This window comes from Anas acuta, chromosome 5 (genome assembly GCF_963932015.1).
Source record: "Anas acuta chromosome 5, bAnaAcu1.1, whole genome shotgun sequence".
Classification (NCBI taxonomy): domain Eukaryota; kingdom Metazoa; phylum Chordata; class Aves; order Anseriformes; family Anatidae; genus Anas; species Anas acuta.
The window spans coordinates 16659564-16686352 of NC_088983.1; the positions used below are offsets into that span (position 1 = coordinate 16659564).

Consider the following 26789-nt stretch of genomic DNA (forward strand, 5'->3'; position numbering starts at 1 on the left):
CAATAATATGGTATATTCCTGTAGGAACTGTCATGCCTGTTGTGTCACCAACCCATACATCATGTGCCTTTCATAGAGCCTATTACATAACAGATCACGATGGGTCATGAGGTCAAACGTGTGGGGGTTTAGAAGAATGGGTACTTTCTATATTCAGATTTCAATTTGCAGAAGTTAGTTCTGTATGGAAGAAGGAATCTTTTCCTTTCCCCAGCCTAGAAACAGTTAGCCTAGCATATACCAAAGAATGAACCCTTGTGCAAAAGTCAAAGAATGCATGGTATTGCTCTTCTCCAATTCACAAGGGCTCTTCTGTTGATGTACAGAAACACAGTGGCTAATCACAGGTTTATACAGCAACAGGGATTCCAAAAGCATGCACTGCGGTTAAGAAAAATAAGGTCACACTTTATCTCCTCGCAGTAAACTGGATAGGAGCATTAATGGGAGGACTCTCGTCTGATGAAATTGTGGATAAACTAGCACATGAGCAAGGTAATTCCTGGTTCCTTTTTTTCAGAGAACTGCATTTAAAGACTGCATACCTATAGCAGAAGACATCTGAAACCCTGAGATAGGCAGCCCATAGAATCACAGAATATCCTGAGTTAAAATGGACCCAAAATGGCTATCGAGTCCAAGCCCTGGCTCCACACAGGAGCACACAAAAATCAGACCATACATCTGAGAACATTGTCTAAATGTTTCTTGAAACATTCTTGATGAACACATCTTGTCCCAAAAGAGCAAATCACGCATTTCGGAATCACTGTGAATCAAATTGATAAACTTAACTTACCCCAAAATTAGCTTGATCCAGGTGATACTCCCTTGAATGAAATGTGTGAGCCTTCTGTCATTCAGTTCAGCAGAGACCAAATTTCACCAAGAAAGTGCAGGCACATATTCTAGCTGGGTCCTGAAATTTTAGATTTTCAACAATATATATGAGAATGCTTCACATGTTCTCAGCATCTGAGAAGAATACTGCAAACACTCAAGTTGTTCTTATATAATTTATTGATAGTGTACATATGTTGATAATATAGTGCATTACAATACTGACTGCTAGAATTTTTTATAAATGTTTAGTTAACTATTTTTTAAAATTTTCACAACAAAAATAATCAATTATCATGCCAACATTTTGTAACAAATTATCACATTAAATCCATTTGGATTTCATGACATATTTATCTGTACAAAGGACCCCATATCACAGAGCATTCACAGTGCATAAGGTCACAGTCATTGAAAAAATAAATAACATGATAAATAGATTTGTGTTATTTACAGTTTACAAACTCATCCCTTTCTGTTTTCAGAGTAAGCAGTTCTAGAAAGTTGTAATAATATTTTAAGAGGTACTGAACCTCCTAAGGGTGCACTGCAAATGCCTGCAAGTATGAAACACAGGGAAGTTTAAAAGGTTCAGAAGTTATTTTAGTGATCATAAATGATTTCAAATACTTTCTTGCAATGGAGGAGATAGCGGGAGCCAAATTCTACTCTCAGTTCCACTGATAAAAATTTGTGCCAACTACCAGGACGTGAATGAGCGCTGGCATCCCTTCCAAGAACGAGAAGGCCAGAATTTGGTTGTAACTTTGCTGCAGTTTCAGCCATTTGGAACAGTGATGCTGTTGGGGAAGCAGACCTACAAGTGTTCTTTGCATACCCAACTGGGATATGAGTGAAGACAATAATCTTGCTGCAAAACCCGCTGAAAAGAAGCATCACAGTTGGTATTAGGCTTTCCAGAGACTTTACCTGTCTGGTTTTGATATATTCTGATAACCTTTAGATTTTGTCACACTTCCCTGTTGCTATAAACCTACCATTGTATTTGTCTTTCAAGTTTACCAAGATCATCTCAGTGATAAGACAGCAACAATCACATACATTCTTTGTGCAAGTAAGAAAGAAATGGAATTAAATTCAGTAATTCTCGTAAGAAAATATTCAACTGTTATTATGTTCCTATGCTCTTTCATTTCTTTCAGACAGTGTACTATATGGCAGAAGTATGGTAGCAAGTAGAACATGGGATGTACAAACTGTCACCGTCATTTTACAGGTCAGCCTACGGAGAAGGAGCTACATGTATCTCAAATTTGGGGACAGGGATGTAGAGGATCTCACAGCTTTCTCTGTGGAGAAAATATGAGGACACCACGCAAGGGAAATATAAGAAAATGCATTCTCAAGTTATTCGAAAGAGGTTTTTAAACTTGTGCATATCAGGTCATAAACTAGAATGCACCTATCAGTTGAATGACATTCTTCTTTTCAGCAGAACATTGATCACTTGCATACAGTTTTCAAAATAGTTCAAGAAAGTAGTAAGGGGAAATAAGGGGCTTGGTACAGAATTGCTGGGACTAAATGCTGTCATTTACCCGTGTAACCATCATATAAATCTTACCACCCAACAGACTGAAAAGTCTAGAGTTCAGATTCAAAGAAATATAAAGACAAATGTGTAGTAAGTGGGTGAACTGCAGAGCTTTTCTTCTGAGTGCTTAAACACAAGTAACTGAAGGATCTGAGACTTGCAATGACAGAACATTATGTCCAAAGGTGTTGCATTTCAATCTGCAAGATTCTTTGGTTTCACCTGGCTATCAGTGTTACTTTAGTGTCTGTTTCATATTACATTAGGTCTGATCTTTCCTTAGCATGAATAATCAGGCAGTATTTATACAGCTTAAAGCATTCTACCAAAAAAAAAATAAAAAAATAAATCTAACAGCGGTACACAAATGAATGACATTACAATTGCAAGAGATCCAAAAATGGAAGACACCCAAACTCATGAGGGATTTGTGCAACTAGAGCAAACATAATAAAAACAAGTGTGTGTAATTAAAGCACAGTCACAAAGGAAATCAAAGAATAGAGCCTTCTCTATAATTGCTGTATAAGGATCGGAGTAGGAAAGACCTTTTCCGTTTGTTTACATGTTGACAGAATGTTTACAAATATAATGTAAAACCAGAAACTAATTATGCATTAGTCACAGCTGCAGCAAACATATCAAAATAAAGTAAAATAACATTGGCACGCCAGTGACTGAGCCAGGAGAAGGATGTTGACTCTGCTGTACCTGCTGGGAAGACTTCAGGTGTTCTGCTAGGCTGGACTCAAGCCCAGAGAGCCGCCCTTAGATCATCAGTAGTCATTGAGAAACCATAGCTGTAGCTTCTTAGAATTAGATTTAGGCATGTAGATCCCAAGCCTGAAATTTTAATTCAGGCAATACTTTCAGTGGGACTCAGAGTAGCAGCAGCTGAACTTTGATCACGCAACTTTATAATGCAGTGGGAGTGTTATGGTCTGTATGGGATCAGACACTGCTGAACTTGATGGATCATCTCTGTGGGACTGTACTACTCCAGTGGAACTGCAGCAGAAAAGAGCTGCTGGGAGCTCTGCTTGGCCAGCTGTACTTCAGTTATGGTCCTGTTCGTACACCAGGACAGCTCTGAAACCTTTGAGACAAGGAACCTGTTCTCCTCTTATTTACACGAGTGGGACTATAAAGTGGTATCAGCAGAGCAGAGGTCCATAGATTCCGGCCATAGCTTTTAACTTGAGGGAAAAATTAAAATTGTAGACTACGAAACCAGTAACATATGAAAAGATCTGGATGTGATAGAAACCCCAGAAACCATGCTCAGCTGTCATCTTAGGAAACGATCCAGCAAGGCACTTAGATATGTTTTTAGCTTTAAGCATGGAATCAATCCTACTGAAGTTAAGCTTTGCTGGATAAAGGTTATCTTTTTCTGTTCTGTATTACTTTTCAGTGTTAGTACGCTGGCGATTTTCAGATCACAGTAACAGCTTTCCTCTCACAACCACCAGCTTTCTCTTCACTCTTGAACTGAATATTAACTTACACACCGCTGTGGCACACATGCCAAACTCAGCCAGCTAACTTTTACAGTGGACAGTAAAACAATATGGCTACAAAATCTTGCAGACACAACCTGAACAGACGCAATGTAGAGTTGCAGTAACTTCAGAGAGCCAAGTGCAAATCACCCCTTATCTTGATTGGGAAAGGGCAAAATTTGTAGTGGTTTCCTGACCACACAAGCAAATTGTTTTCTGTACATGTGAAAGGCACTATTCTGCTATTACTCAGCAATATTCTCCTGAATTACTGACACATTCTGAAGTGGGTATCTGACATACAACAACCTGTCCAACAGATCTTTCTCAGGCTATTTAGTTTACCTGCATGGTTCGGCCTATAATTACCATCTTTATTCATTTTAGCATATTGGTAATGACTATATTGAGACTCTAACTACTTCATACGATCATGTGTCATCAAGGCCCTGATACAGCATCTAATATCTCTTTGGCAAGCAATATATCCCTGGTCACATCATTATGTCAGAGAATCCTACTAATGTCAAGCATGACACGCATGGCATGACACCTGTCTCATAACACAAGATGCATACGAGACTGCCTCAGGAAATGCAGCATTACAATCCATAGAAATAGTCCTGAAGTTGGTCTGTGTTTTACATAAGAGTATAAAATGCCAGGACCAGCCATGTGATTTAAGGTCACTGTTACCCTCCAAGACAGTCTCTTCCTACAACAGAACACTCACAGTTTTTGGAGCAGGTGATATTCAATTTAGGCAAAATAATTCCAAATGATGTCTCAATGATTCATGGCATTAGCAAACACAATTTCATGCATATTTGAGCTGGGGATCAGCTGCTAGGGAACAAATGGGTGTCCCTAGTCTTTTAAAGTTACCTGAATCAGAAATATGTAGTATAGTACAATTTGCTGGATCTGGAACTGTAAATGTTGATGTCCTCATTAGAATCAACTCAGCTGATAAGTCCGCATTCAATAGGCTTTGGAACCACTCTTCCGTAGTGTAAATACACCTGAGCTGCCTGAACTGTGCACAGAACAGCAGATGTTTACTTGGAGGCAACTAGTTCTCCAAGCCCTGCCTCTACCTCTGCTCCTTTCAGCCTCATATCTAAGCTATCACAGGAGTATCAGCACCAAACTGTGCTCCTGAAAGAGGAGGGAAGAGAGTAAGAGTAAAGAGAGATGCTCCTTCACAGACTTTCTGCAACAGAAGACTCCAAGATGAATTCCACCATGAACTCACAGACTGAATTCCACCTCTTCAGCTTTGCTGCTACAGCACAGCAAAAATGTCTTGAATGCCAGGAAACAGGGTCATCTGCATACTTGAGGACAAATGTGTTTACTGTCATGCTTGCCTATTCAATAAAGCATTTTAGTAATGCTGTATTTGTTGCCATCTTTAGGACTGGTAGTTTAACTACCTAACTACCTTATTAAAGTGAAAAACCCTAAACGGGTGCTAATACTGACGTTTGTCATGGAACGTACAGCAAATAATGAAGACGTTGCTATTTTTTCCTTAGCATTACATTGAAAGGATTCAATTCCTAAAAAATGTTTAACAGCAGAATACACTCCTTGATTTGTATCAAAATAAATTTTAAATAGCCTTAATTGTAAACACATTGCCTGGTGTAAACAGTGTCCTATGTGTGAGCTAGTTGAATGGAATTATTTGTCAGATATGCCAAGATAAGGAACTTTTTTGATTTAGTGCTTATTTATTAAGGTTCTTTAGTATGTTCTCATTGACATAGTAATGGGAATTTTTATATGTAGTCTTAAGTGCAAAATATATTAATATATTTAAAAATGCATCAACTTTTAGTTGGCAGATTTGGTTTATAAACATTAAAAAATTAAAAAAAATCTATGTATAAAGTTAAATGTGCTTCTTTAGAAACTCTGTGATCTTTCATTCGTATACAGCTTTAAAATATTTTGAAGTAGCAATGCAAAATATGCACACTGTTTTGGTGATTTGCAGTCTTATGATTACTACAATGGAATGTTACCCATTATTTTTAATACTCTGGGCCAGATCCTGCTGTCATTTATATCCAGAGTAGTTCCCTATATCAGATTTATGCTGGTGGATAGGATATCAAAACCTGGCTTCTACTGGGGGTTAAGAAGAAGTATATCATGCCTCAAAACTTGCATACAACCAAATCAAAGACCACATTCTCTTGACAGATTTGCTTTTGTCTACCTGTTTCTTATCTGCACTGCTCAGTGTCAGACACCCACCTTCATTAAGCTTCTGGGAATAAATAGAGTAGAGAATACACCAGCTTCTTGACTGATGAAATAAGCTTCTTTCCCCCATCAAACAAATCAAATCATAACCAGGGTGGGTTTTGTTGTCAGAAAGCCTGGATTATGTTCAGATACTTTTCTCAGCTGATAACAATAACTGTTAGTTACTGAGCACCCAGTTGTATTTTATTTGTTTAGATTCTTCTAAATTTACAAAATGGGCATACGAGGGCCAATGCAAAATATTTCTCATGATGTAATATTCCACAAATGTTAGTTTATACTAATATATACAGCATTCCTTATTAATGGTAAAACATTATTTTTCAAGTATAAATTTCTGCATGTAATTCTCTTCTTCGATATGCAGATAGTCAAACTTTTAGTGTGCATCATCAGAAGTGATACAACATACAACCATTTCCTCTTCTTTCTCTGCCGCATTGTTCATCTTCATTGAAAAGAATGATAAATATGCAACACTGCCATCAAAACTGTCCTTGCAGTTCCTCTATAAGCAGAGCACTTGAAAGGGGAAATGATGTCCTCAACAGTGCATGCCATGATATGTGCCTTGGACTTTCTGGTCCTATAGTTGAGACATTTTGACTAAGCCAAGAAAAGTTTCGAGCTTGCCTCTTTTCCTTCCACGGAAAGTAAGTGTCAAAAGCTAAAGAACTATAAAGATTTTTCTCCAGTCTTCTTGTTAACCTTGGAGGTGGTGTTTGATTGTCTGCAACAGGAGAATGAAAATCACAACAGAAAGTCCCATACATGGGGACATTTGAGAGTTCTGCGTAAGATCCACACAGCTTTATGACTGAGCAGCAATATCCAAAGAGAAGGAAAATGCTTTGGTTGCCTTGAGCTAGCACGTTACAAGAAAGGTATGCTTTCCTTCCACACAGGTAAAAGTGCTTGGTAGCTGAAGAAGCAGGAATGACACTCAAATTACTGATGGAAAGAAGGTAGAAATGTGAAATGTCTCCTGTCATTTACAGCACATGTAATCAGAAGAATTGCAGTCTCTCTCCTTATTGTAGTTTAAAGTTCTTCTCGGCACATAGGGAGGTTGACAAAGGTGAAGACATTGAACTCTATCAATATAGAGAAACACAGGAAAACAGCATAAAGAAACAACACGTAGATGCCTAATTTCCTGTCAAGTTTCCACTTATTTACATGGATTCCAAACACCTGCAAGCAAACAAAGTGTTAGTTAATTAAGCCACAAAGGAGACTTTTGGAGACAATTATAAGCTAAAAATGAGAGCCTTTTGAATTAGAGATTCTGAACTAAGATAAAAATATATTCTTGGTATTTTACAGAATAAAAAGGCAACATATGTTTTCCTGATCAAGGAAAAGAATGTAAAAACACAGTCCAATGACTCAAACTCTGGCCTTTCTTTTGTCTGAAGATCCCTTTACAAAACATTAAATTAACCTGCTTTAAGGTCACTTCAGAAGTTCTTCATGGAGCAGAGAAACAGGACCCTAGGTGCTCAGTTTCAGTATGTGGGGCATTTTCAGTATGTGGGACACATTCTAGTCAGGCAGCATTGACTGGCTATGATCTAAAGAAATGCCCTGAATATGCCTCTCCCCGAAGTGCTCCCCTACAGATCCTACAGTAGATCACCAGCACCTAATGTTCATTCTTTCAACAGCTTCAGAAGAGCTGCTTTCTTTGATATTTTACTCAGCTCCAGAACTAAGGGGAGTTACAAGTTACAAGCAGCAAAGCAATGAAATCCGCATGAAGGCTCCTATTTTCAGTGGTGTTGAGTGCTTCTGAACAATTACTCTCCAAAGAGTTTTTCTGTGGGAGGATCTGGGGGAATCAGGGTATCCAGCAGAACAAATGAGACAACAATAGATGCTTTGAACTCAAATGATATGGCTGAAAAGAGTCTTTTCAGAAAACCCTGAGCAGCTAGCATAGGAACACATCTGCATAATCCTCCCATATTTTCCAAAGTGCTGGTTACCAGTAAGCATGCAGCAACGTCATATACAAGTGTCTAAAAAACATCTTTGTTGTTTCACAGGCGCCGTGCAGTATGATGGAGATAGGAACTGGAGATAGGAAAAGAAAAGAATAGGCTCCCACCACTTACGTTATTAGATGCACTAGGAAGTTAGTGGCAAAGTGAACAGTCATTCCACCACTTAAGTCGTGCACAGGTGATGTGGAGTTTTCTAAGACCTAGCCATGCAACAGTGTAGAAACTCCCGTGATGATCCCCTCCTCTGCAAGAGCCTCCACAGGCAGCCAGTGTAAGATGTTAGTATAAATGGGTATTTTTATACCTTTGGGATTTGATTCTTTCCACAGATGCCTCCCTGGGAGTCAGCAGGATCAGAGAACCCTAAGTACCAGCAAAATTGACTTTTGAAACAGAACTATTGTTTCACCTTAACAAGTCTTGTGTTCTAAGGGTAACTGAGTGACATTTAGCATGCCTATTCAGAGTTCTGAAGTTCACAGTCCTCACAGACACGTCTTCATGACGGGTTTTGGCTACAACACTTCATTAGTCTAGGCTGGTTTGAAAATCAGAGATGGAGGGATAAAAAGAGGGATGAAACACACCTGGGACTTGCCATAGCATAAAGTAGGCAGGCCTGGGGTATGCAGCTGGACACAGGAGCAAAGGAGTATTATTGGATCACATAATTTCAACACTGGCACTGAAATCAATGGGAACCTACATACATCTGTCATCTCTTCTGCCCCAAATGTCAGATTTCAGTCCTCACAGAGGACAATGGAAGCTCTTCTACTCATGGTACTGTTATAGGAATGGCACATAAAAATGGATACTTTGGGGATAATAAGTACTTTAAAATTTTCCTTCCAGATTATGTAAAGTAAATAGTTAATGATTATTTTGCAATCAGAATACTCTGAAGAGTAACATTTGGAAACACGTATACTTACAGTCAGCGCCACTGATCCTAGCAAAAGTGCAACTGAATAGACCAGTCCTTTACTGTTTATCTTAACCTGTGGGAATTAGACAAAAAAAAAAATAAAAACATTCAGAATACAGTAATTGTGTTTTAGAGATCAGAAATCAATTTATTGATTTATGGTAGTCCACCTTCTGCCTTGAATAGTGACTGACTTACACATTTGAAACTATACAAACCTGTGACAGATTTATCATAATGGAGAATGGGAAGGTTTGGGATTTAAAATAAACGTGTAAGAAATCCCTCCTCCATAGAAATAAATAAATGAGTAAATAAAATCAGCATTTTTAATGGATTTTCTGTTAAGAGATCCTCATGATGGAGGTATGTCATTATTCTTGCCTTACAAGAATACTAAGGTACAGGAAGGCAGATGTGCTTGAGACTGCAGTGAGAAAATGACTGTGCCATGAACAGATATACATGGCCCTGTTTTTTGCTATAGAATATAATGTACTCAAGTTGGCAAACTGTGAATTAATTACAGCTTGTGGAAGGAAAATTGTTTATGTAACTTCTGGTTCCTTGGCAAAGAAATAGCACCTTATTCAGAAACCAATACATGCTCAGCATTTGCTCTTTCATTAGTTGGTAATTTACATGCTTTCTTTTAAGGATATGGTTGTTTGTTTTTTAATGGAGAAAAAGAACACATTACAAAAATGTCCAGGATACATACAGTTGATCCACAATCAATCGCCATGGTCTGCAAACCCCATGGAACACCAAGGCCCACCAGAATGTCAAAGACGTTGCTTCCTATTGTGTTGGATACTGCCATGTCACCAAGGCCTGCAAAGGAAAAACAACCTTCAGGTAAAAACAAAGGATAGGATCAATATTTCGTTTTCTAGAGGAAATTAAAGGGGAATGATTGGCATTGATCCAAGCCCTCTTGGACTGGCCAGAGTGAGGTAGGGAGATCATTTCCATAACTGCTTGCTCCAACTGCATCTTCTTTGTGGCTTGGCAAGCTTTACTGAGTGTATGGTATCCATTCAGCCTGTGTGTTCAATGCCAGTTCAAAAATGAAGCTGATGCTGTTGTGTTCTAGACAGGCTGCAGCCACAGGGAAACCGGAGATTGTCTACTGGATTTAGTCTGTGGACACGCAGCTCACATAAATGATGAAAATTGGTCCAGGAAAGAACTCAACCAGATGGGAGTCAAAGATATTAAGCCCTTCTGTGGGGTATGGGTTTAATCAGCATTGACTCTACTTTAGGAACAATCAAGTGGGAACAATCAATAAAAATAAAAAAAGAGTGAATGGTGATGAAGTCCCTAGGCATTACTCATAATCCAGTCCTAATGCCTATCACTGGCTGCCATTTCATACTGCACCAGTATCAATAAACGTGAGGAAGGCAGAAGAACTCTTCTCTGTCTAATTTCCCCAAGGCACTGGCTTAACTATTAACTCCTTTCTGCAAAACACACACCAGGAAAGAAGAGGAACTCTGACATAAATGGGACACATCCTACAAATACTTAGAGTACAGAGAGCACAGACAGACACTGCCGGATCACAAGTACAGTCTCTGCTTGAAGGGAGATGCTCATAGAAAGGCTGTGCTTTCAATCCGTATTATGGCAGTGTCCCTCTCCACTCTTTAGATATTTGTCTACGATCTGTCTTGTAACCATCTTCCTGGATTCCAAGTAGTGCAAAAACACTGTCCTTGAACAAGAGGGGTTGTTTTTTCCCAAGCTACTGCTTAGCTTCACTTTCAGAGGAAATAATTCTTTCAGTACTTTTGCCTAATACTAAAGAACTGATTTAAAGCAGCACTCTGTTAATTAAAAAATGTAATGTTTTCCTTCTGTTCTTTCAAAAAGCTGTTCATTTAATACTACATATGGAAAGCTAATTTAGTAGAAAGGTTGTTCCATAAGAATCCTGAATACTTTTGTTCTGCTTTTGTGAGATTTTCCTGCACAAAACAGGTAATAGAAACTCAAGAATGAAATATTTTAAATAGATCATTCTTTTTAATTAAGTGGCATTTAAGAGCATTATTTCTATCTCAAACTACAAATATGGGACCTTGGGGTACTTAATTTATCACTTCAGAACTCTTGTTATTTGCCCAGTGATGTGTTCTGGAGATCTCATTATCTGGGAAAAAACAGACTATGGAGATACAAATGGTGGAAAAGAATAAAATTAGGAGCTGATCATCTTAACCACTTCACTTCCCTGGGTAGAGGAGGTCTTCTAAAAATCAGTACAAGTTTTACATGGGCTAGTGCTCGTTAGCACATATTCTTCTATGCAGTTTTTTTTTTTAATAGCTGATATGCCAGTTTTGTCTGGCTTGTATCTTTTTACCCAGACTGATACATACCATGCATAGGATATCTGAGTTTTGAGTGACCTTCAAGAATGCTAGGCCATGCCCAGTCTCAATAAGCAAAAGATAACAGTACAGGGATGACTTCTTAGTTCACCATACTTAACAAAGCAATTTTTTTTTAATCTGGGCCCTGAAACAGTGAGAATGAATAATAAACTAAATAAGAATAAAATTGCATTGAGGATTTGTTTGTATGGAGGTAGCTAATAATAGAGCAAGTATGTAACATTGCAGGAATGCTCCCGCAGGCACACTACCTTGTCTTGCTACTATTAGGCTGGCCATGCAGTCTGGGACGCTTGTTCCTGCAGCTAGGAAAGTAATGCCCATGATCACATCTGGTATCCCGAGCGTGTATCCAATCACGGTCACCTGAACAGTGAGGAAAGTAGGTTAACCTCTCATATTTGGAAAGTCTCCTCAATCCAATACAGTTGTGGCAGACCCTTAACTTTGATTTCTGATGTGGACCCTAGCAGAATTAGACTCAAATCCATTTCTGCAAATGAAGTAACTGTGGAATAACCAGCCTAAAATCAACCTTGTAAAAAGGAAAAGTACTTCGGTCATACTCTTCAACATTTCATGAGCAAAAAATAAGCACCATTTTCTGTAATTTGAATAGGACATACTGATTTTTTAAGGAAAAGCACAGACATGGTTTTGTTTTTACTTTATTCCCAAAATGGCAAGATACTTATTGGTTCTTTTCTCGTGAGGACTGGAGTCAATTTATATTGTGATATAGGGCCAGAAATATGAAGAACTTATTATATTCCAACACATGAAGAAGGAAACACTTTCTTGAATGACTCCTGATGTAATCCCAAAGTGAGCGTGTCTGGCTACACTATCCCCTGAGAATCCAGATGCAGCTTTATAAGTGCTTAGGGGAGGGCTGAAACTTGTAGCAGAACTCCTGGGAGAGAACAGGGAATAGTATTTAGCTGGAACATCCAAAGAAGACTGAAAAAGAGTCAGGAAAAAAGGCTGAACAGGCAGCCAAGCATGCAAAGGAAATAGCCTTGTGATAGTGAGAGGACTGAAGCAGGAACAGGCAGCTGCTTCCTTGCACAGACTGCTAAGGGTGAAAGCCTTTAAGTCTCTGTGTTGTTTTCTTGAAGTAGTTTGCCAGTCTCTTACATGAGGAAGACTGGACCCTTTGCCAAGGAAAAGGTATTCTTTAGGAACCCATGAACAAACATTCACATTATCAGGGGCAAGCTGTGGCTCAGAAGAGTAGGCATCATTCTGTTGCAAGTGGTAACAGATTATTAAGGTCTGTGTGTGTCTTAAAATAAGAGGTGTAGGAGCCTTGGTGTGTATGTCTCTTGTTTGTGAAAGGGACTTCTGCAAATGGAACCAAGGTACAGAGCATGGTCTGACAAAGGACATATGGTACGAAATGAATGTGTGGCTTTGGCACCATTATACCAGGCGGAATGAGTGGCTGGCATATGGATTTCTCAGCATTAAGAGAGTGGGGGATTACTTTATAATGCAAAACATTGTGCATCACATATATAGAAAACACGGAATCTTCTGTGAGAGGAAGCATAAATGTAAAGTAGTCTGCAAATGTCTGACACATTTGGAGAAGGCAGAGATGTTTTCTGTCCAAAAATATTTTGCAGGTAAGGAGCTCATGAACAAAAAGTCTTACGTATATATGCCTATAAGAGTATATATATATATATATATATATATATATATATATATATATATATATATGGCTATGAGTATGTATATATATAAGACATACATGTATGCATAGTCTCAGCACGAAGCAAGCTGGCTGTTTCTTCACTATATTTTCCTTTAAAAGGAAAAATGAGCATATGAATTCTTTGGCAGCACATCCTACCTATCTTCTAGTGATAGGTATATGCAACTTCTTGGGTTTGCATCTTTTGGAATAGAAAAAGGTAATTTTCTGTACTTCAAAATTACGGTGATTTTTGTTTCCATCACAGAAACTACTTTGAGAAGCTTTCTTAGTCATGTCTCTTCTCTGACTGCAAATGTAAACTTAAGAATGTGAAAGAGGAAAAGAAAGAAAAAAAAAGGAAGCTATTCAAATCTCCAAGTAAGTGTGCTCCTTGGTCACAATTTACAGATCTACATCTGATATACAACTTCTCACAGATCTAGGGCAAATGGAAGCGTACACGCAAGCATAATACTCTTCACTAAGAAAAACTTTCTTGCGTTATTCCACTCTACTTGAGGTGTTTTACAGCACTTCAATTTTTTCCATCCATCTGCCTTTTCAGCATGTTTCAATACCAGAGCCTACAGCCAAATTTCTGAAGGTGTCTCAGGAAGTCTACTGTGAACTGAATGCTGCCATTTAGATTCCCCTTCATTAGTAGGATGTGGATGCCCACATTGTTTTGAAAATTGAGCTGGCACCTTCATGCACCATGTTGGGCCCTATATAGGAAAGGCCCAAACATTTGTGCAGAAAAGAGTAGAATAAAGCTAATATTATAATAATAAAGAGTGTAAACTGAAGAGACTACACTATGACTATATGTCTTTAACAAATATACAATAGATCTACAATCTGTTTTGTGATGCACATTTCACTCAGCACAGTATGCCTTGCCACACGTGCTTACCATCCACACCATGAAGTAGGAGAACAAGGCAATCCAGAGAGTGGATAAGACAAATGTGAACATAAACCAACTCTCCCAGCGCGGTTTGCTGCAGTTTGGAATGGTGCAAAAAAGCAAGAATATCAATGGCCACGTCAAAATCCATTTAACTTTGTTCATTTTTCCATCTGCAGGACAAAGAAAGGAGAGAACCAGTTTATTTTTTTCATCACTATCCCAGGCTCACATTTCTTTGAATACAGCAGATGACGAGATCTCTGAAAGCTGGTTACAGCCGTGCACGTCAGCTCATTTTCCAGTGTATCTTTCATCTATGCTTGCTCTCTATTTGCAATCTCAATCAAATTCTGCCCTTGCATGCACATCCAGAATCTTAATGCTAAGCCTCCCTAAGTATATGTAAATCCAAGAAGGATTTATAAGGATTTTAAACTATGGCTACTTATAAAACCAAAATTAATGGTCCAATTTGTTGCTCTTTCAAATACCTCCGTTACTATTAATTCAGAGGCACAAATAAAAACAAACAATCAAGAAACCTGACTTTTTAGAAGGAAGATGGAAATCCTTGTAGTTAAAATGACCTGCAACTTCTGTGCAGCAAGAGAAAATAATTTCAAAGAAAACAGAATCACAGATCCAACCTGTGAACACGATAAACTCATTTCACATACCCAACTGTGGACACTTGGGCAAGAAATTCAAACTAGGACTTAGGAGACCTATACTCATTACTCCCTCCAACTGCACACCTTGGGCTAATCTCTTTTATCCTCTGTAAAATAAGACTGGAGACAATGACTTCCCTCATACAGATCCCTGAAATCAACAGGTGAGCAATACCAGACAAATGTCACTACTGATGAAGACAAGTACATGCCTTCTGATTTGTCAAAAAATGTGTATTATTGTAAATGTGCATGTAATTCTCAATACAAATAAGAGAATTACTTTACAATTGGGTCATAAATCTCTGTGGCACTTACCTTTCATAAAGTATCCTGCAAGTAGGATAACAAATTTGTTAATCAGGATAAATCCAAGTATCACAGATAACTGCACAGAGGTTTTTGTTTGGGTTTTCCTTACATAGATTTAGAATTCTGCTAGTAAGGATTTTCGTCATAAACTGACAGTGATATGTATATGATCTGATAAAATATGTCATTTTTAATATAACGGGTAATCACACTGAAGGAAATTATCAGATACATCTTTCAGTGAAGTTAATTCAATTATAAAGGGCAGCTAACAAAACTCCCATCAACTTCACCAGGAATTTTCTTTCTGCAAAAACTTTGGAATTAAGGATTTTTCAATGCAAGTTTTTGTCAATGGATTCAGTTAGAATTAAATCTGTCCTCTGGAGCAACGTACACCAGATATAAAGAAATCAAAAGTTAAACCTTTTAAAATTAATAACATCTTTGTAATTTATGAGACTCCGTAATAGTTGAATTAAACTGCAAATGCAGGTCTTCGTTTTACTTAGGTATGTATTCTAGGGCTAAGGTATGAATAAACTCCTTAACTTGAGAATTTCTTGTAAATTCTAGGATGCCATCAGCCCACCAGGAAACCTTAGACTAAGCTTGGCTCTTTACTCCCTTTTAGCTTGTGGCTGTGGAACTTCCACCACATAAAACTACTAAAGTCTCCTTCATCAATTCTGCTTCTAAATTTGTACATGACATTGGAAGCATAACAGATATTACACGGAAGTCCTTTTTCCTTTTGCTTACATATACTGCTATACAGGTTTTAAAAACAGTAATCGTTCTGTTCTGTCCAGAAAAAGAAATGGCACTTGTTAGCTCACATCTCACTAACTCTGTTAATGAGACTGTAAATATCCTATGGTATTTCATACCTCCTTCTGTTTTATTTGTTTTGGTTTGGATCATTAAAAGACTCCTGCTGGTTAATTTGTACTCTTTGTCTACCCATGTTGCTAAGCCTGGTTCATAGTCAAACAAGTCAGCATGGCCCAGGCTGGTAATTTCCCCAGTTAATTCCAAATGCAGGGTGAGTGGGCGACAGTTTGACAGGAAAAAAAAAATGGATCTGATTCTGATCTGATGCTGGCTTAATCTGACTGACTTCAGAGGTGCTACACACAGGAGATTCAGACCATTTGTCTTTTCGATAACACAGATAAGAGAAACAAAATTGCCTGCAGAACAAATTGGGAATCAACAGATGTTCTCAGCCTCTGTTGGAGAATATGTATTGTGTCAGAGATCCTGCCTAATGTCCTTAATTACCTAAGAAACACTTAACTGCGAGAATTCACAGTGCCTTATCACTGGCTTTGCTATTCTTGCTCAGACCCAGGAAAACAGAAATGTTGGTGGAGAATTACTTGCCTGTCCCGTATCTTTGTTCAGATTGCATGGATGTGTGTCAGACTTCAGGGAACAGAAATTATAATTTTGTAGGGTTAACAGAGGAGACTGGCCATTGGCAGTTGGCCTGGAGTAGTTCTGAACTATCATGAACAAAACACCTACCTGACACACCTTACACTGGCTTCTCTTTTGTGCCAGGGCTTGCCAGCTTTTAAAAGCCTTCAGATAAAGCCTTAAATGGAGCTGGCCTTGGTTCTACCCAAGACCATTTTTTTCACCTCCTACTATGCTGGGTCATGGAACCTGTGTGGCACCCAATGCTGAAGTTCACTCTTATGCTGTGACATGGTAGTTTAGTAAGAATTTAGTAAGTTTAGCAGCAACCTCCAAACTTCATTTCCTCATGAACTTGATGCCTTCCATTCACTTCACCTGGCTGAAATGAATACATAAACCATATCCAGCATGAAAATTTTGTTTTCTTTCGCTCTTTTGAAACTACTTCTTGTGCTGCTCTTCGTTTTTGACTGCCCACTCTGAAATAATCATTAAAGTGATTTAGCAATAAATTTGTGAAATTGTGTTAGGCTTTTAGTTCGTGACAAATTGTTTTGTGATTGTTGCTTAGGAAGAAAATTATCCTCCTCATTAAGGCTATTATTCAATACATTGCTGCTCTGTAAAAATACACAAACAGTCCCATTACAAGATGTGAGCTCAGTTGTTTTAATGGCACTCCTGTGAGCCGTGGGCCTGAAGGCTCCTCCAGCAGCTCATAGCACTGAGGAAAGGCATATGTTGTTTGCTGAGCCCCCACCCCGACTATAATGAGAGAATATTTCTGCTTTATTACAGAACACATCATTACAGAAGAGCTTGATTACAATGTTTCTGAAAACATATAATAAAGGGCAGCCCTACCACAAAGAGCCCTTTGGTAAATGTCAGTACATTTTGGGCCCTTCTTCTTTCCAGTGTTGATCACAATAATTGCTTTTGCATATACACAGCGTACTGGTGAAAGAAGTTAACAGCACACCTTGTAGCACTGAGAGGAAAGGAATATTTCCTTAAGGCACTACTGAAATTGCCTTTTGTAGGAAAAATATTATCCTATTTGCAATCTTCACACTGAGTAGAGGTGAACTTTCAGCAAAAGCCTGAAACTACCCCCGTGTTTCCATTCAGATCAGGATTGTACCCTTGAAGGTACAATGACTTCTGTCTCCTGACTCTCCCCATTTATTGGAGTTTTGTTTGCGATGCAGAACTGCCTTCGATCACACCAATGAAATCCCATTTGTCTATAGCTGAACCAGAGGCACACACCTAAAATGGTCCAAATAATAATGAACATTTAGCCCACGGGACCAAGCGAGAGCTAGCCTCAAACAGAACTTCCAAATGCAACTATGCTGCCAGGAGCAGATCCAAGTTACTTTAAAACATTTAAATCACTTAAATTTGACAGCTTTTTCACTTAGCCTTCCCTTTAAAAGGGCAGCAATCAAGCACAGACCTTCACTCCACATATTAGCTACTTCAGAACGTCTACACCTTTCAATGTGAAAAGGAAGTCTTCTGTACACAATTTAGTAGATGAACGATCTAAAGAATGGTATAATTTCCCTGAAAAGCATGAGTCTAACTGGCATATAGGATTTTTCCTAACTTTATTGTTATGAAATGCTATACATTCCTAATTTAAAGTAAGCTGGAAACAGGAAAGGTTTTCTCTAATTTAATCTATCTGTAAAATGAGGAAGGTTTCCTAGAGTTTGCTGCTGATTTCTATTTTTCTGATTTTTTTTTAATTGTTGTTGATTTTGTTTGTTTGTTTGTTGTTTTGGCTTTCGACAACAGTAAAATTACAATAAAAACAAGGCACTTCCAGCTGGCCTAGGATGTTTATTGCTGTAGAATTTTTCAGTGCTCTACTTCCTAATTTTTAAATTACCTTTTTTAAACGTTTATCTTTTTACAGTTCTCTACTATTTTTCATTAGCAAAAAATGAAGACATTTTTTTTTCCCAATGAAAAGTGATTTTTAAATCACCCATCCCCTGGGTCCTAATTAGGCTTTGTATTTACAAAGATTAAATTTACATCCACGTATCATTAGCAATATTAATTCAAATCTTGACCTGAAAATGTGCAGCTGCAATACACACACCTCCACATTGGGAGCTTTGTAATAAATCAGAAAGTGAGCACATTTCTGCTAGAAAGTGCTGTGGCTCATCAGCATTGAGAGTGACTAGAAAAAATTAGTATATGTAAATTAGCCAACCTGAAAGCTTAATTCATTCCTCAGCATGTGCTTTATCCAAAACACGATAGAGGAATATATCTTTTTGTCCGATCATGGGACTTAACATAGGAGCAACCAAAAGAGATATAATAAACTGGATACACTGTGAATTTTCCATCAGAATTATTTTCCGCTGAAAAATGCCTTTGTTGAGAAATCAAAATTTTCTAAGAAAATGTTTTTTAATTCACTGTCGGGCAAATTGACACAGAAGTTGCCCCTCCGCCTTCTTGGAAAATCCTTATTGATTTCGGCTCTGCAAGTTTCCCTAGGCAGCGTGGAAGTGAGACTCTGTATTAACATGCTGGAGCCAGCCTGCACAGTGGATAGAAAGGTGTCCAAGAAAGCCTGACCTTTGTCAGCCCTCCAAGTGGACAGCTGACATGTTAAAACAAATATTCTTGTGTCAATTCTTTCTTCGGCAACAGAGCTTTGAAAACTTTTTTTTTTTCTTTTTTTTTTTTTTTTTTCCCTGTGAAAAATACTGAGGTTTTACTTCTCCTCCAAAACAGACTATTTTCCAAAATACTAACACTCTTCTCGGAAGTTTCATTTTCCAGAATACAAGTTCCAAATTCCAGACCATGAGATCTGCCCAAAACAACCCAGATTTCTATTCTGAGCCTGTGCCTTTACCACACTTTGCATACCCAGATTTATGCCAATAATTTTCTCTTCAAAACACATTTTTGGTACACTGGGAACTGGTCCTGAAAAAAAAAATTTGCACCATCTGCAGAAACAAGCTTTACTCTCAGAGTTCCTATAGCTTTACACAGGACAATATAGAACAGCAATGAAAAGTAATTGAGCAGTGTGCTCACTATACCTTATTTGACTTCAGATTTTGGCAGGATTTATTTTTATGTTTTAACCTTGTTGCCTACTTTATCAATATTTTTAAGGGAGAAATAAGATTTATAGACTTTCTCAAGTTCCTTTTCACTCTTTCAGAGTGAAGTGATGAGCAAAAACATAATAGAGTTACTAAATTAATTCCGTGCCTCTTTTTCTGCCAATTTCTCCTGCATATCCTCCTCTTACATAGAACACATTAGTTGCTCCCCTGGAACACACTTTCCAGTTTAGTTTTCTACAAATGAAGTTTGGTTCGTGAGCTCCAAGAATATGACGCAAATCAAATTGCAGTACATGCAAAAAACTGTGAGATCTGCCCCAGAAACACACTTGTAAAATAAAATTCTGTGGTAGATGTACCACTACACAGCCAGTGGGCAAGAGGAAGCTCTTGCAAAAAAAGCGTTTCAGAATACAGCAGTGAAGTCCTGCTCTCAAATAACTTCTTGGAAGAACTTCTCTCTTATGCAAGAAGCTATGGGAACTAGTTCCTTCCTAAGTCAGTCATGTTTCTGAATTTAGGCAAAAGCACATAACACAGGAGAAAAAAACAGTCTGGGAAACAACTACAAAGAAGAATAAAAAATTCAGTAAATCTTACTTCAAATACATTAGGAGCTGGAAGTGTGCTGGACTCACTGGTGAACAAAGTATAAAGGTGCACCGAGAGAAGACAGGGATGTTGCAGAGAATTCTCTGCATCAGTGTTTGCAGTGATATAAACTAGAGAGATTTCCACCTGGAACTGCTTTCTGTCTCTAGCTCAGCCTCAAAGACATATAATTTCATGGGGGATATCATACAGGTCCACAGCATCCCAAGTGTCAGTGAGTTGCACAGAATTTATTTTGTTCACTGTCTTTTCCAATAAAAGAAGACATCCAATGAAGCTAGTAGGAGCCAGGTTCAATGCTAGTAAAAGGAGGCTGTAAACTCCTTGCCAAAGGATGTTGTGGGTGTTAATGTTTGCAAAGAGAACTAGGCAAATTAACGAAGAAGAAATACACTAGGGATTTTTTAATGCTCAAAAATCACACCCAGTCCAGGAAATTCCTTGAGCTGAAAATAGCTGAAGGGCAGAATGTGTTTCAGGGTAATATCACATAAACGTGTCCTGTCCCATTCTTTCCAAGACTTCTTCATAAAGTCATGGTTGCATTTGGAATATTGGGGTAGATGAACATTTGGTTGGACCATTTTCTACATTTTTAGTAGATGCTGTTAGTTTTTGCTTCTCTCCTACATGTTGTCTGTGTATTTTGGATCCATATCAAAATGCGCAGGATTGCTAATCTCCTTTATTGCTATCTTATTTTAGCTCCAGGAATTAATATTCCTATTTTAGCTAACACCATCATGACTTACATAAAGCATCCATGGTCCAATCCTATAAGAGAAGGAATTCTTCATTTCTGTGAAACCAGCAGGAGCTGACAACACCGAGTATTTTAAAGGATCTTGAACATGTGACAATGAATGGGATTTAAGCATCCATTAAGAGCTACACAGAAATGTTTTTCTGAGTCTGGGCTCTAAAACACTACTGAGCTATGCAAGGGCTTTTATACATCATTTTGTTGTCAACATATGTTTGCTTGGTTTCATCCTGCTTTATTCTTATCCTTTTTTCATTTTTTTTTCCCCTGGAGTTTAAGACCTGTTTCCAAACAACTGTAGAGTAATAGAACAGTAGAGCATCAAATGAACCTTTGTCTTGGAAGATAATTACTCATGGCCTTACAGTTAGGTCAAGAAAGGAATTCCTCTTTTAAAGAGAACATTTCTTCCCACGTAGAAACCAAAAGCAAAGGCTGGTTTGCATGATAACATATGTAGTTTCCATAAAAATTATGTATTTCCTCCTGTTCCAAGACAGGCCTGAGCCACACCCTGGGGGTGAATATCTCTGGATGTTTGACATATGGAATCTAGGCAAGAGACTAGTTAGGTCTGTTTTCATGTACTATTCTTTTTCTCTATTTCTGTATATTATTTTTCTCCGTTTCTGTATGCTAAAGACCTACTTTTATTACTAAGCACCACCACAGGGTGTAAAGGAGAATAATGAGCAAACCTTACAGATAGCAAATGATAACAGGGCATTACTTCAAGATGATGCAATGCTTTAAATTTCATCTATGTGTATTTCTGTTTCAGAAAACAAAACAAAACAAAAAACAAAACAAACAATAAAAAAACCAAAAAACAAAAAACACTTGTTCTTTCAAAAGCATATAGAACATACAATTTGAAGAAAGAAAGTCAAAATCCAAACTAAGCTAAAAAAGGTGACTAAAGAAGTGAACAAAAAAAAAAGGGGGGTTGGGCCAATTCATAGCCACTTCTCTTGCAGTTCTTAAAAAAAGTGAATTTTCTACTTATCACACTGCAAGCAGTTGATGCAGAAAGTCCTTTCAGTGCTTATTCTTCATAGAGCTATTTATGTATTGAAAGAATACATGAAGTTCTGATCTTCAGAAAATGTATGTGCCTTATTCCTGGCCTGAAAATATATCAAAAGAAAAATAGAGGGGATTCTGGGAAAATTTTCTCTAAAGCCAGTTTCAAATGTCAGGATTTTTTTAGGCTACTGATTGTGCCACAGTACTTAAGCAACAAAGAATAATGCTGTTTCTTTACATTTTCCACAAGGTTATTACAAATGTACTTTTGAAAGGAAAATTAGAAGAATTCTCTATCAGAATACAATCATAGAATATCCTGAGTTGGAAGGGACCCACAAGGATCATCAAGTCCAACTCCTGGCTCCAGATAGGAATACCTAAAAATTAAACTACATTTCTCAGAGCGTTGTCCAAATGCTTCTAGAACTTCAGCCGGCCTGTTGCTGGGGAGTCTGAGTGCCCTACCACTTTCTTGATGCAGAACCTTTCCCTAACCCCAGCCTGACCCTCCCCTGTCCCAGCTCCATGCCGTACCCTCAGGTCCTGTCGCTGTCCCCAGAGAGCAGAGCTCAGCGCCTGCCCCTCCGCTCCCCTTGTGAGGGAGCTGCAGGCCGCTGTGAGGCCTCCCCTCAGCCTGCTGTGCTCGGGGCTGAACAAACCCAGGGACCTCAGCTGCTTCTCATAAGTCTTGCCCTTCAGACCTTTCACCATCTCAGTTGCCCTCCTTTGGACATACTCTCATAGTTTTATGTCCTTCTTATACGGTAGTGCCCCAAAGGACCTCAGCCTCTCCTCTTACGTCTTGCCCTCCAGACCTTTCACCCTGTCCTCCTTTGCACAAGCTTTAATAGTCTTTATATTGTGGCAACCAAAACTGCACACAGTTCTCCATAATTTTACCAGGCACTGAAATACAGCGTAACAATTGAGGAATGATGATCCAACCAATAGAAAATCATCTCCAGAAAACAGTGGAGTAACAAAACCTGAAAATAATGATGAATATTTTAAATAATCACTTTATTACTTTTACACAAACTGTTTGAGTTCATGCTGAACTTTCGTTCCATTCCAGTGTGAACTGTATCAACAATGGTTCCGCTTTGGCCTGTTACATCTCAATTATCTTGAAAGACTCTCAAAAATACAGGAAAACTGCATTAAAAAAGGTCAATGACAGAACTCATAACTCCCTTCTTAGTTCAAAGCATTTGGTCTATTAAACATCTGATTTATTAAGATATGGAACCACTTATTTCGCCATAGAATATTAATAGTTTTTTCACGCTGTTATTATCAGAAACGCATCTAATGGGCGTTTCTTATGAATCAGTTTGTTTCCACTCTTCATCCCCGACGAAAGCCTGTAACTGCTGTCTGTAAGAAGCTCCTGTAAGAGCACATAGTCCAGTAACACAATAAAACATGTTTTTATCCAGTCTCTGCATAGCATGCTTCAATGTTTGTTCTCTCACCATCATTTTGGAAGAGATGTTTGTAAGTCAAGCAAATAGAACCTCTAAGAAATTAGAATCATGTAAGATGTAGAAAATTCTTCCTTCTTCTCTGCATCAGATAATCATTTATGCCAAGTAATATTGCGGTTAAACAGTAAGTGTGTAAGGGAATACTAGTGACTACATACCTGTGATAGGTTATCTAATCTCTGCTGTCTAATCTCCAAAACAGCTGAGGGAGAGTCAACCTGTAATGTACAATGTGGTCTCCAACACAGTGAAACTGGTTATATATAGCCCTTCACACCAGAGAGTTTCCAAAAAATTTCAGAAGGTATTATTAGATAATGCTGCTCTAAGAATTTTAATCAACTTAAAAAAACATTAAACACTATTTCTCCCCTTAAATCTTTCTTTCTCTTTGTCCAAACCTCCCGTACATTCAAGTTATAATGTCAGGTTATTATATATTTATATACCTAGTTGCTTCTGTCCCATTAATCTCCAGTAGACCGGTGTTAACTGTTCAATTCAAAATTACTAGCAGTGCAATGACTGTCAGGTTGGCGTGACAAGTTTTTGAATATACACCTGCCTTACATGCGTTCTTTTTACCTCTGGCAAACCAGCACTTCTACCACTATGGTGTATGATGGCTGGAAAACACTTTCCTGAGATCTCCTTTTAATCATGTAGCTTATGGTCCTGTTTTACTGTCATCAAATCCAGCCTCCAGACAGACAAATCAAACCCTTTCCTCCTCTCCTGTCTGCATATGTTGTCTACTCCCATAACCCAGTGTTTGGCCTTTTAATTCTCTTCTGTTTCTTTGCTCTAAATATCTGGAAAATAAAACTCACCTGGCAATGAAAATGGAGACAGATTGTCCTGTTCACTTTCCTCCTCTTGGTTCACCACAGGGATGTTCCCATTTTCAATATTTTCATGTCTCCCATTCTGAAGCGGTTTGCCTGAGCCATTGGCAGATTGGATTAACCGCTGACGCTGCATAGTGTAAAAGACAAAACTGCTGTAAGTTTTATTCTTGACTTTCTTAACCCTGGGTTATGCTTTCTGTCCAGCCCCAGTCATGTGAGCCGTGATGCTTCTCTTGTGTTGCCTTCCTCTTTCAGCAACAAACAAAACCATCTGTGGCCTTTCTGTCTTTTTGTCAGTGTTAACCATGCAACTCAAAATTAGCGGCATGAGCATTTCAAACCATGATTGACAAAGCTGCAGTATCTGTTCTTACACACTATGTTTTAATGAACATGGTTATTCTGAAGCACTTCTCACTCAGCAATTCCTACTCATACCAGTGACAGCACCATAATCTAGTGGTAACAAGACATTTCTGCACTACTAAAGATGGCTTACAAATGACTCATTGTCTGAGATCTCTCCTAGTCAGGTCAAACTCTTCTGCCTCCTTCCCATCCCCATTCCTTGAGGTAAATGTAAAGCCCCTACTGTACTAGTTCAGAAAGAAAGATTAATTGTTGTTGTCCTAGTCCAAGTATATAAGCTCTCACAAAGCTTGTATTTTGCCCATACAGACATGTTTAGGACTGTTACATTCACAATATGTAGTACAATTACAATGATAGGTTTTAAATGTTGTTATATATACCAGTTACTACACTGGAGAATGTGAGATGTAACAGTAACTTCACACTGTTGCAGAAAATAAAAAGAATTTAGTTTGTTAGGTGAGATAATGCAGGATTGGTAAGTGCTGTTATTTTAATGACAAACTTTTGCAACTTCTATGAAGTCCTCTCAATTGTCTTGAAAAATAAAGCAACCACACAACATCCAAAAAAAAAAAAAAAAAAGAAAGAAATCTGAAACCAGTATTAACACGCAGTAATTAAAAATAGAGAAAACTGTATCTGAATACTTTGCAACACCTTGGTAGTGAGAATACATAAGAATATAGATCCAAAATATCCTGGTATAGAGAATACCTTTTGCAGATATTGAACAGCAAGCAAGTATCAGCTCTCTGGGCACATAGCCATTAAGAAATATATATTTTTTTCTGACCAATGAATTACTTTAAAAAGAGAAATTTTTTAACAGAGACAGCTGCTGTTGTGTGCCCTATCAGACCTTCCCCTGCTGTTGACTGTACACCAACAAGCTGACTACCTAAAAATATTTCACTGTTTTACTCTTAAATTGAGCTTTTGTTACAAATATACTAGAGTGCTGCATTCCTTTGGTGGGGTGTTCACAATGCTGGGGAGACACATGAACTGTGTTATGATGTTCAGATTCTAGGAATTTGCTAAAGCTTGTATTTCCTAAATTACTTAAATTAATTTATTTGCCAGAGTAAAAACCTCCCATATTTGATGTTGTAGGCAGCAAAGGATAAAATCATGCTTTCAAAGAAGCCAGGGTTGGCAGGACTAAAAATTACATCCAAAGTATTTCATGCAAGCTGAGAACAGTGTCACTTGGCCAATCCTGTCAGTTCAGCTGCAAGGTATGAAACTAGCAATGCATGGTGGTGACAGTATATTAATTAAGAGTTAACTGAAACCTTTCAAAGCAAATTCCCCTCATGAAAAGATTTTGGTCCATTTTAATTTTGAGCTGACAACTACGAAGACTACAAAGGCAGGCAAATATCTGATGTGTTCCTGATGTGATCACATCCTGATGTGATGTGACGTAGTGCTAAGCAGTTCTTACCACTTGTTGGTTAGCCTGTCCGTTACCTTTTCTTAGCTTTACCACTTTTGTAATTGTCAAAACCAACTCTTCTGCTGCAGATAAATTCTGAATGTGCACACATACACACACACATTGAAACAAATATCTTCTGGCAGGGAGAGAAGGGAGTCCCTCTCAGTGACTTCCCTCCTATTAAGACAAGCAGTACCACCAGTTGGGAACCCATCTTCACATCTGCTGTGACGTGGCTACTGGCCCTAGAAACAGTGCAGAATCTGAATTCCAGAATGAGCATGACCCTCTCTGCTTCATAGTCATTTACTGTTTTCATAATGAACCTACCTCATTAATGATGAGTCGGCTTGCCATCCGCATTCTGGTGCGTGGTCCAAACTTATTTGTAATCATAATCCGTAACCCAGCTTCAGGGAACCGGTATTTGGGAGGACTGGAGCAGATGATCTCATCCACCATCACAACACTGTTTTTGCCATACTGCTGCATCCCCTTCACTAATGATCACAATGGACAGAGTTAGCTGTAGTAAGATCCATGCTTCCTGTCACCCAGATTCATTGTTTTCAGGCCCAGGCAGAGGGT

General features: G+C 38.3%; 1 protein-coding gene across 4 annotated transcripts in view; it reads right to left on the reverse strand.

Annotated features, from left to right (window-relative positions):
- Positions 1-1002: 1002 nt before the first annotated feature.
- The window catches only part of SLC24A4 (solute carrier family 24 member 4), a 93812-nt gene continuing 68025 nt past the window's right edge, over positions 1003-26789 (reverse strand). For 3 of the 4 annotated variants that reach the window (XM_068682911.1, XM_068682912.1, XM_068682914.1), the window contains 7 exons: positions 26532-26701; positions 24368-24512; positions 14129-14295; positions 11765-11879; positions 9830-9942; positions 9116-9181; positions 1003-7368 (listed from right to left, as the gene is read on the reverse strand). In XM_068682911.1, the coding sequence (XP_068539012.1) occupies positions 7216-7368; positions 9116-9181; positions 9830-9942; positions 11765-11879; positions 14129-14295; positions 24368-24512; positions 26532-26701 (929 nt within the window). In that variant the 3' untranslated portion in view covers positions 1003-7215. Of the gene's footprint in view, positions 7369-8484; positions 8544-9115; positions 9182-9829; positions 9943-11764; positions 11880-14128; positions 14296-24367; positions 24513-26531; positions 26702-26789 lie in introns of all 4 variants that reach the window. The other variant, XM_068682913.1, reaches the window with a different exon arrangement.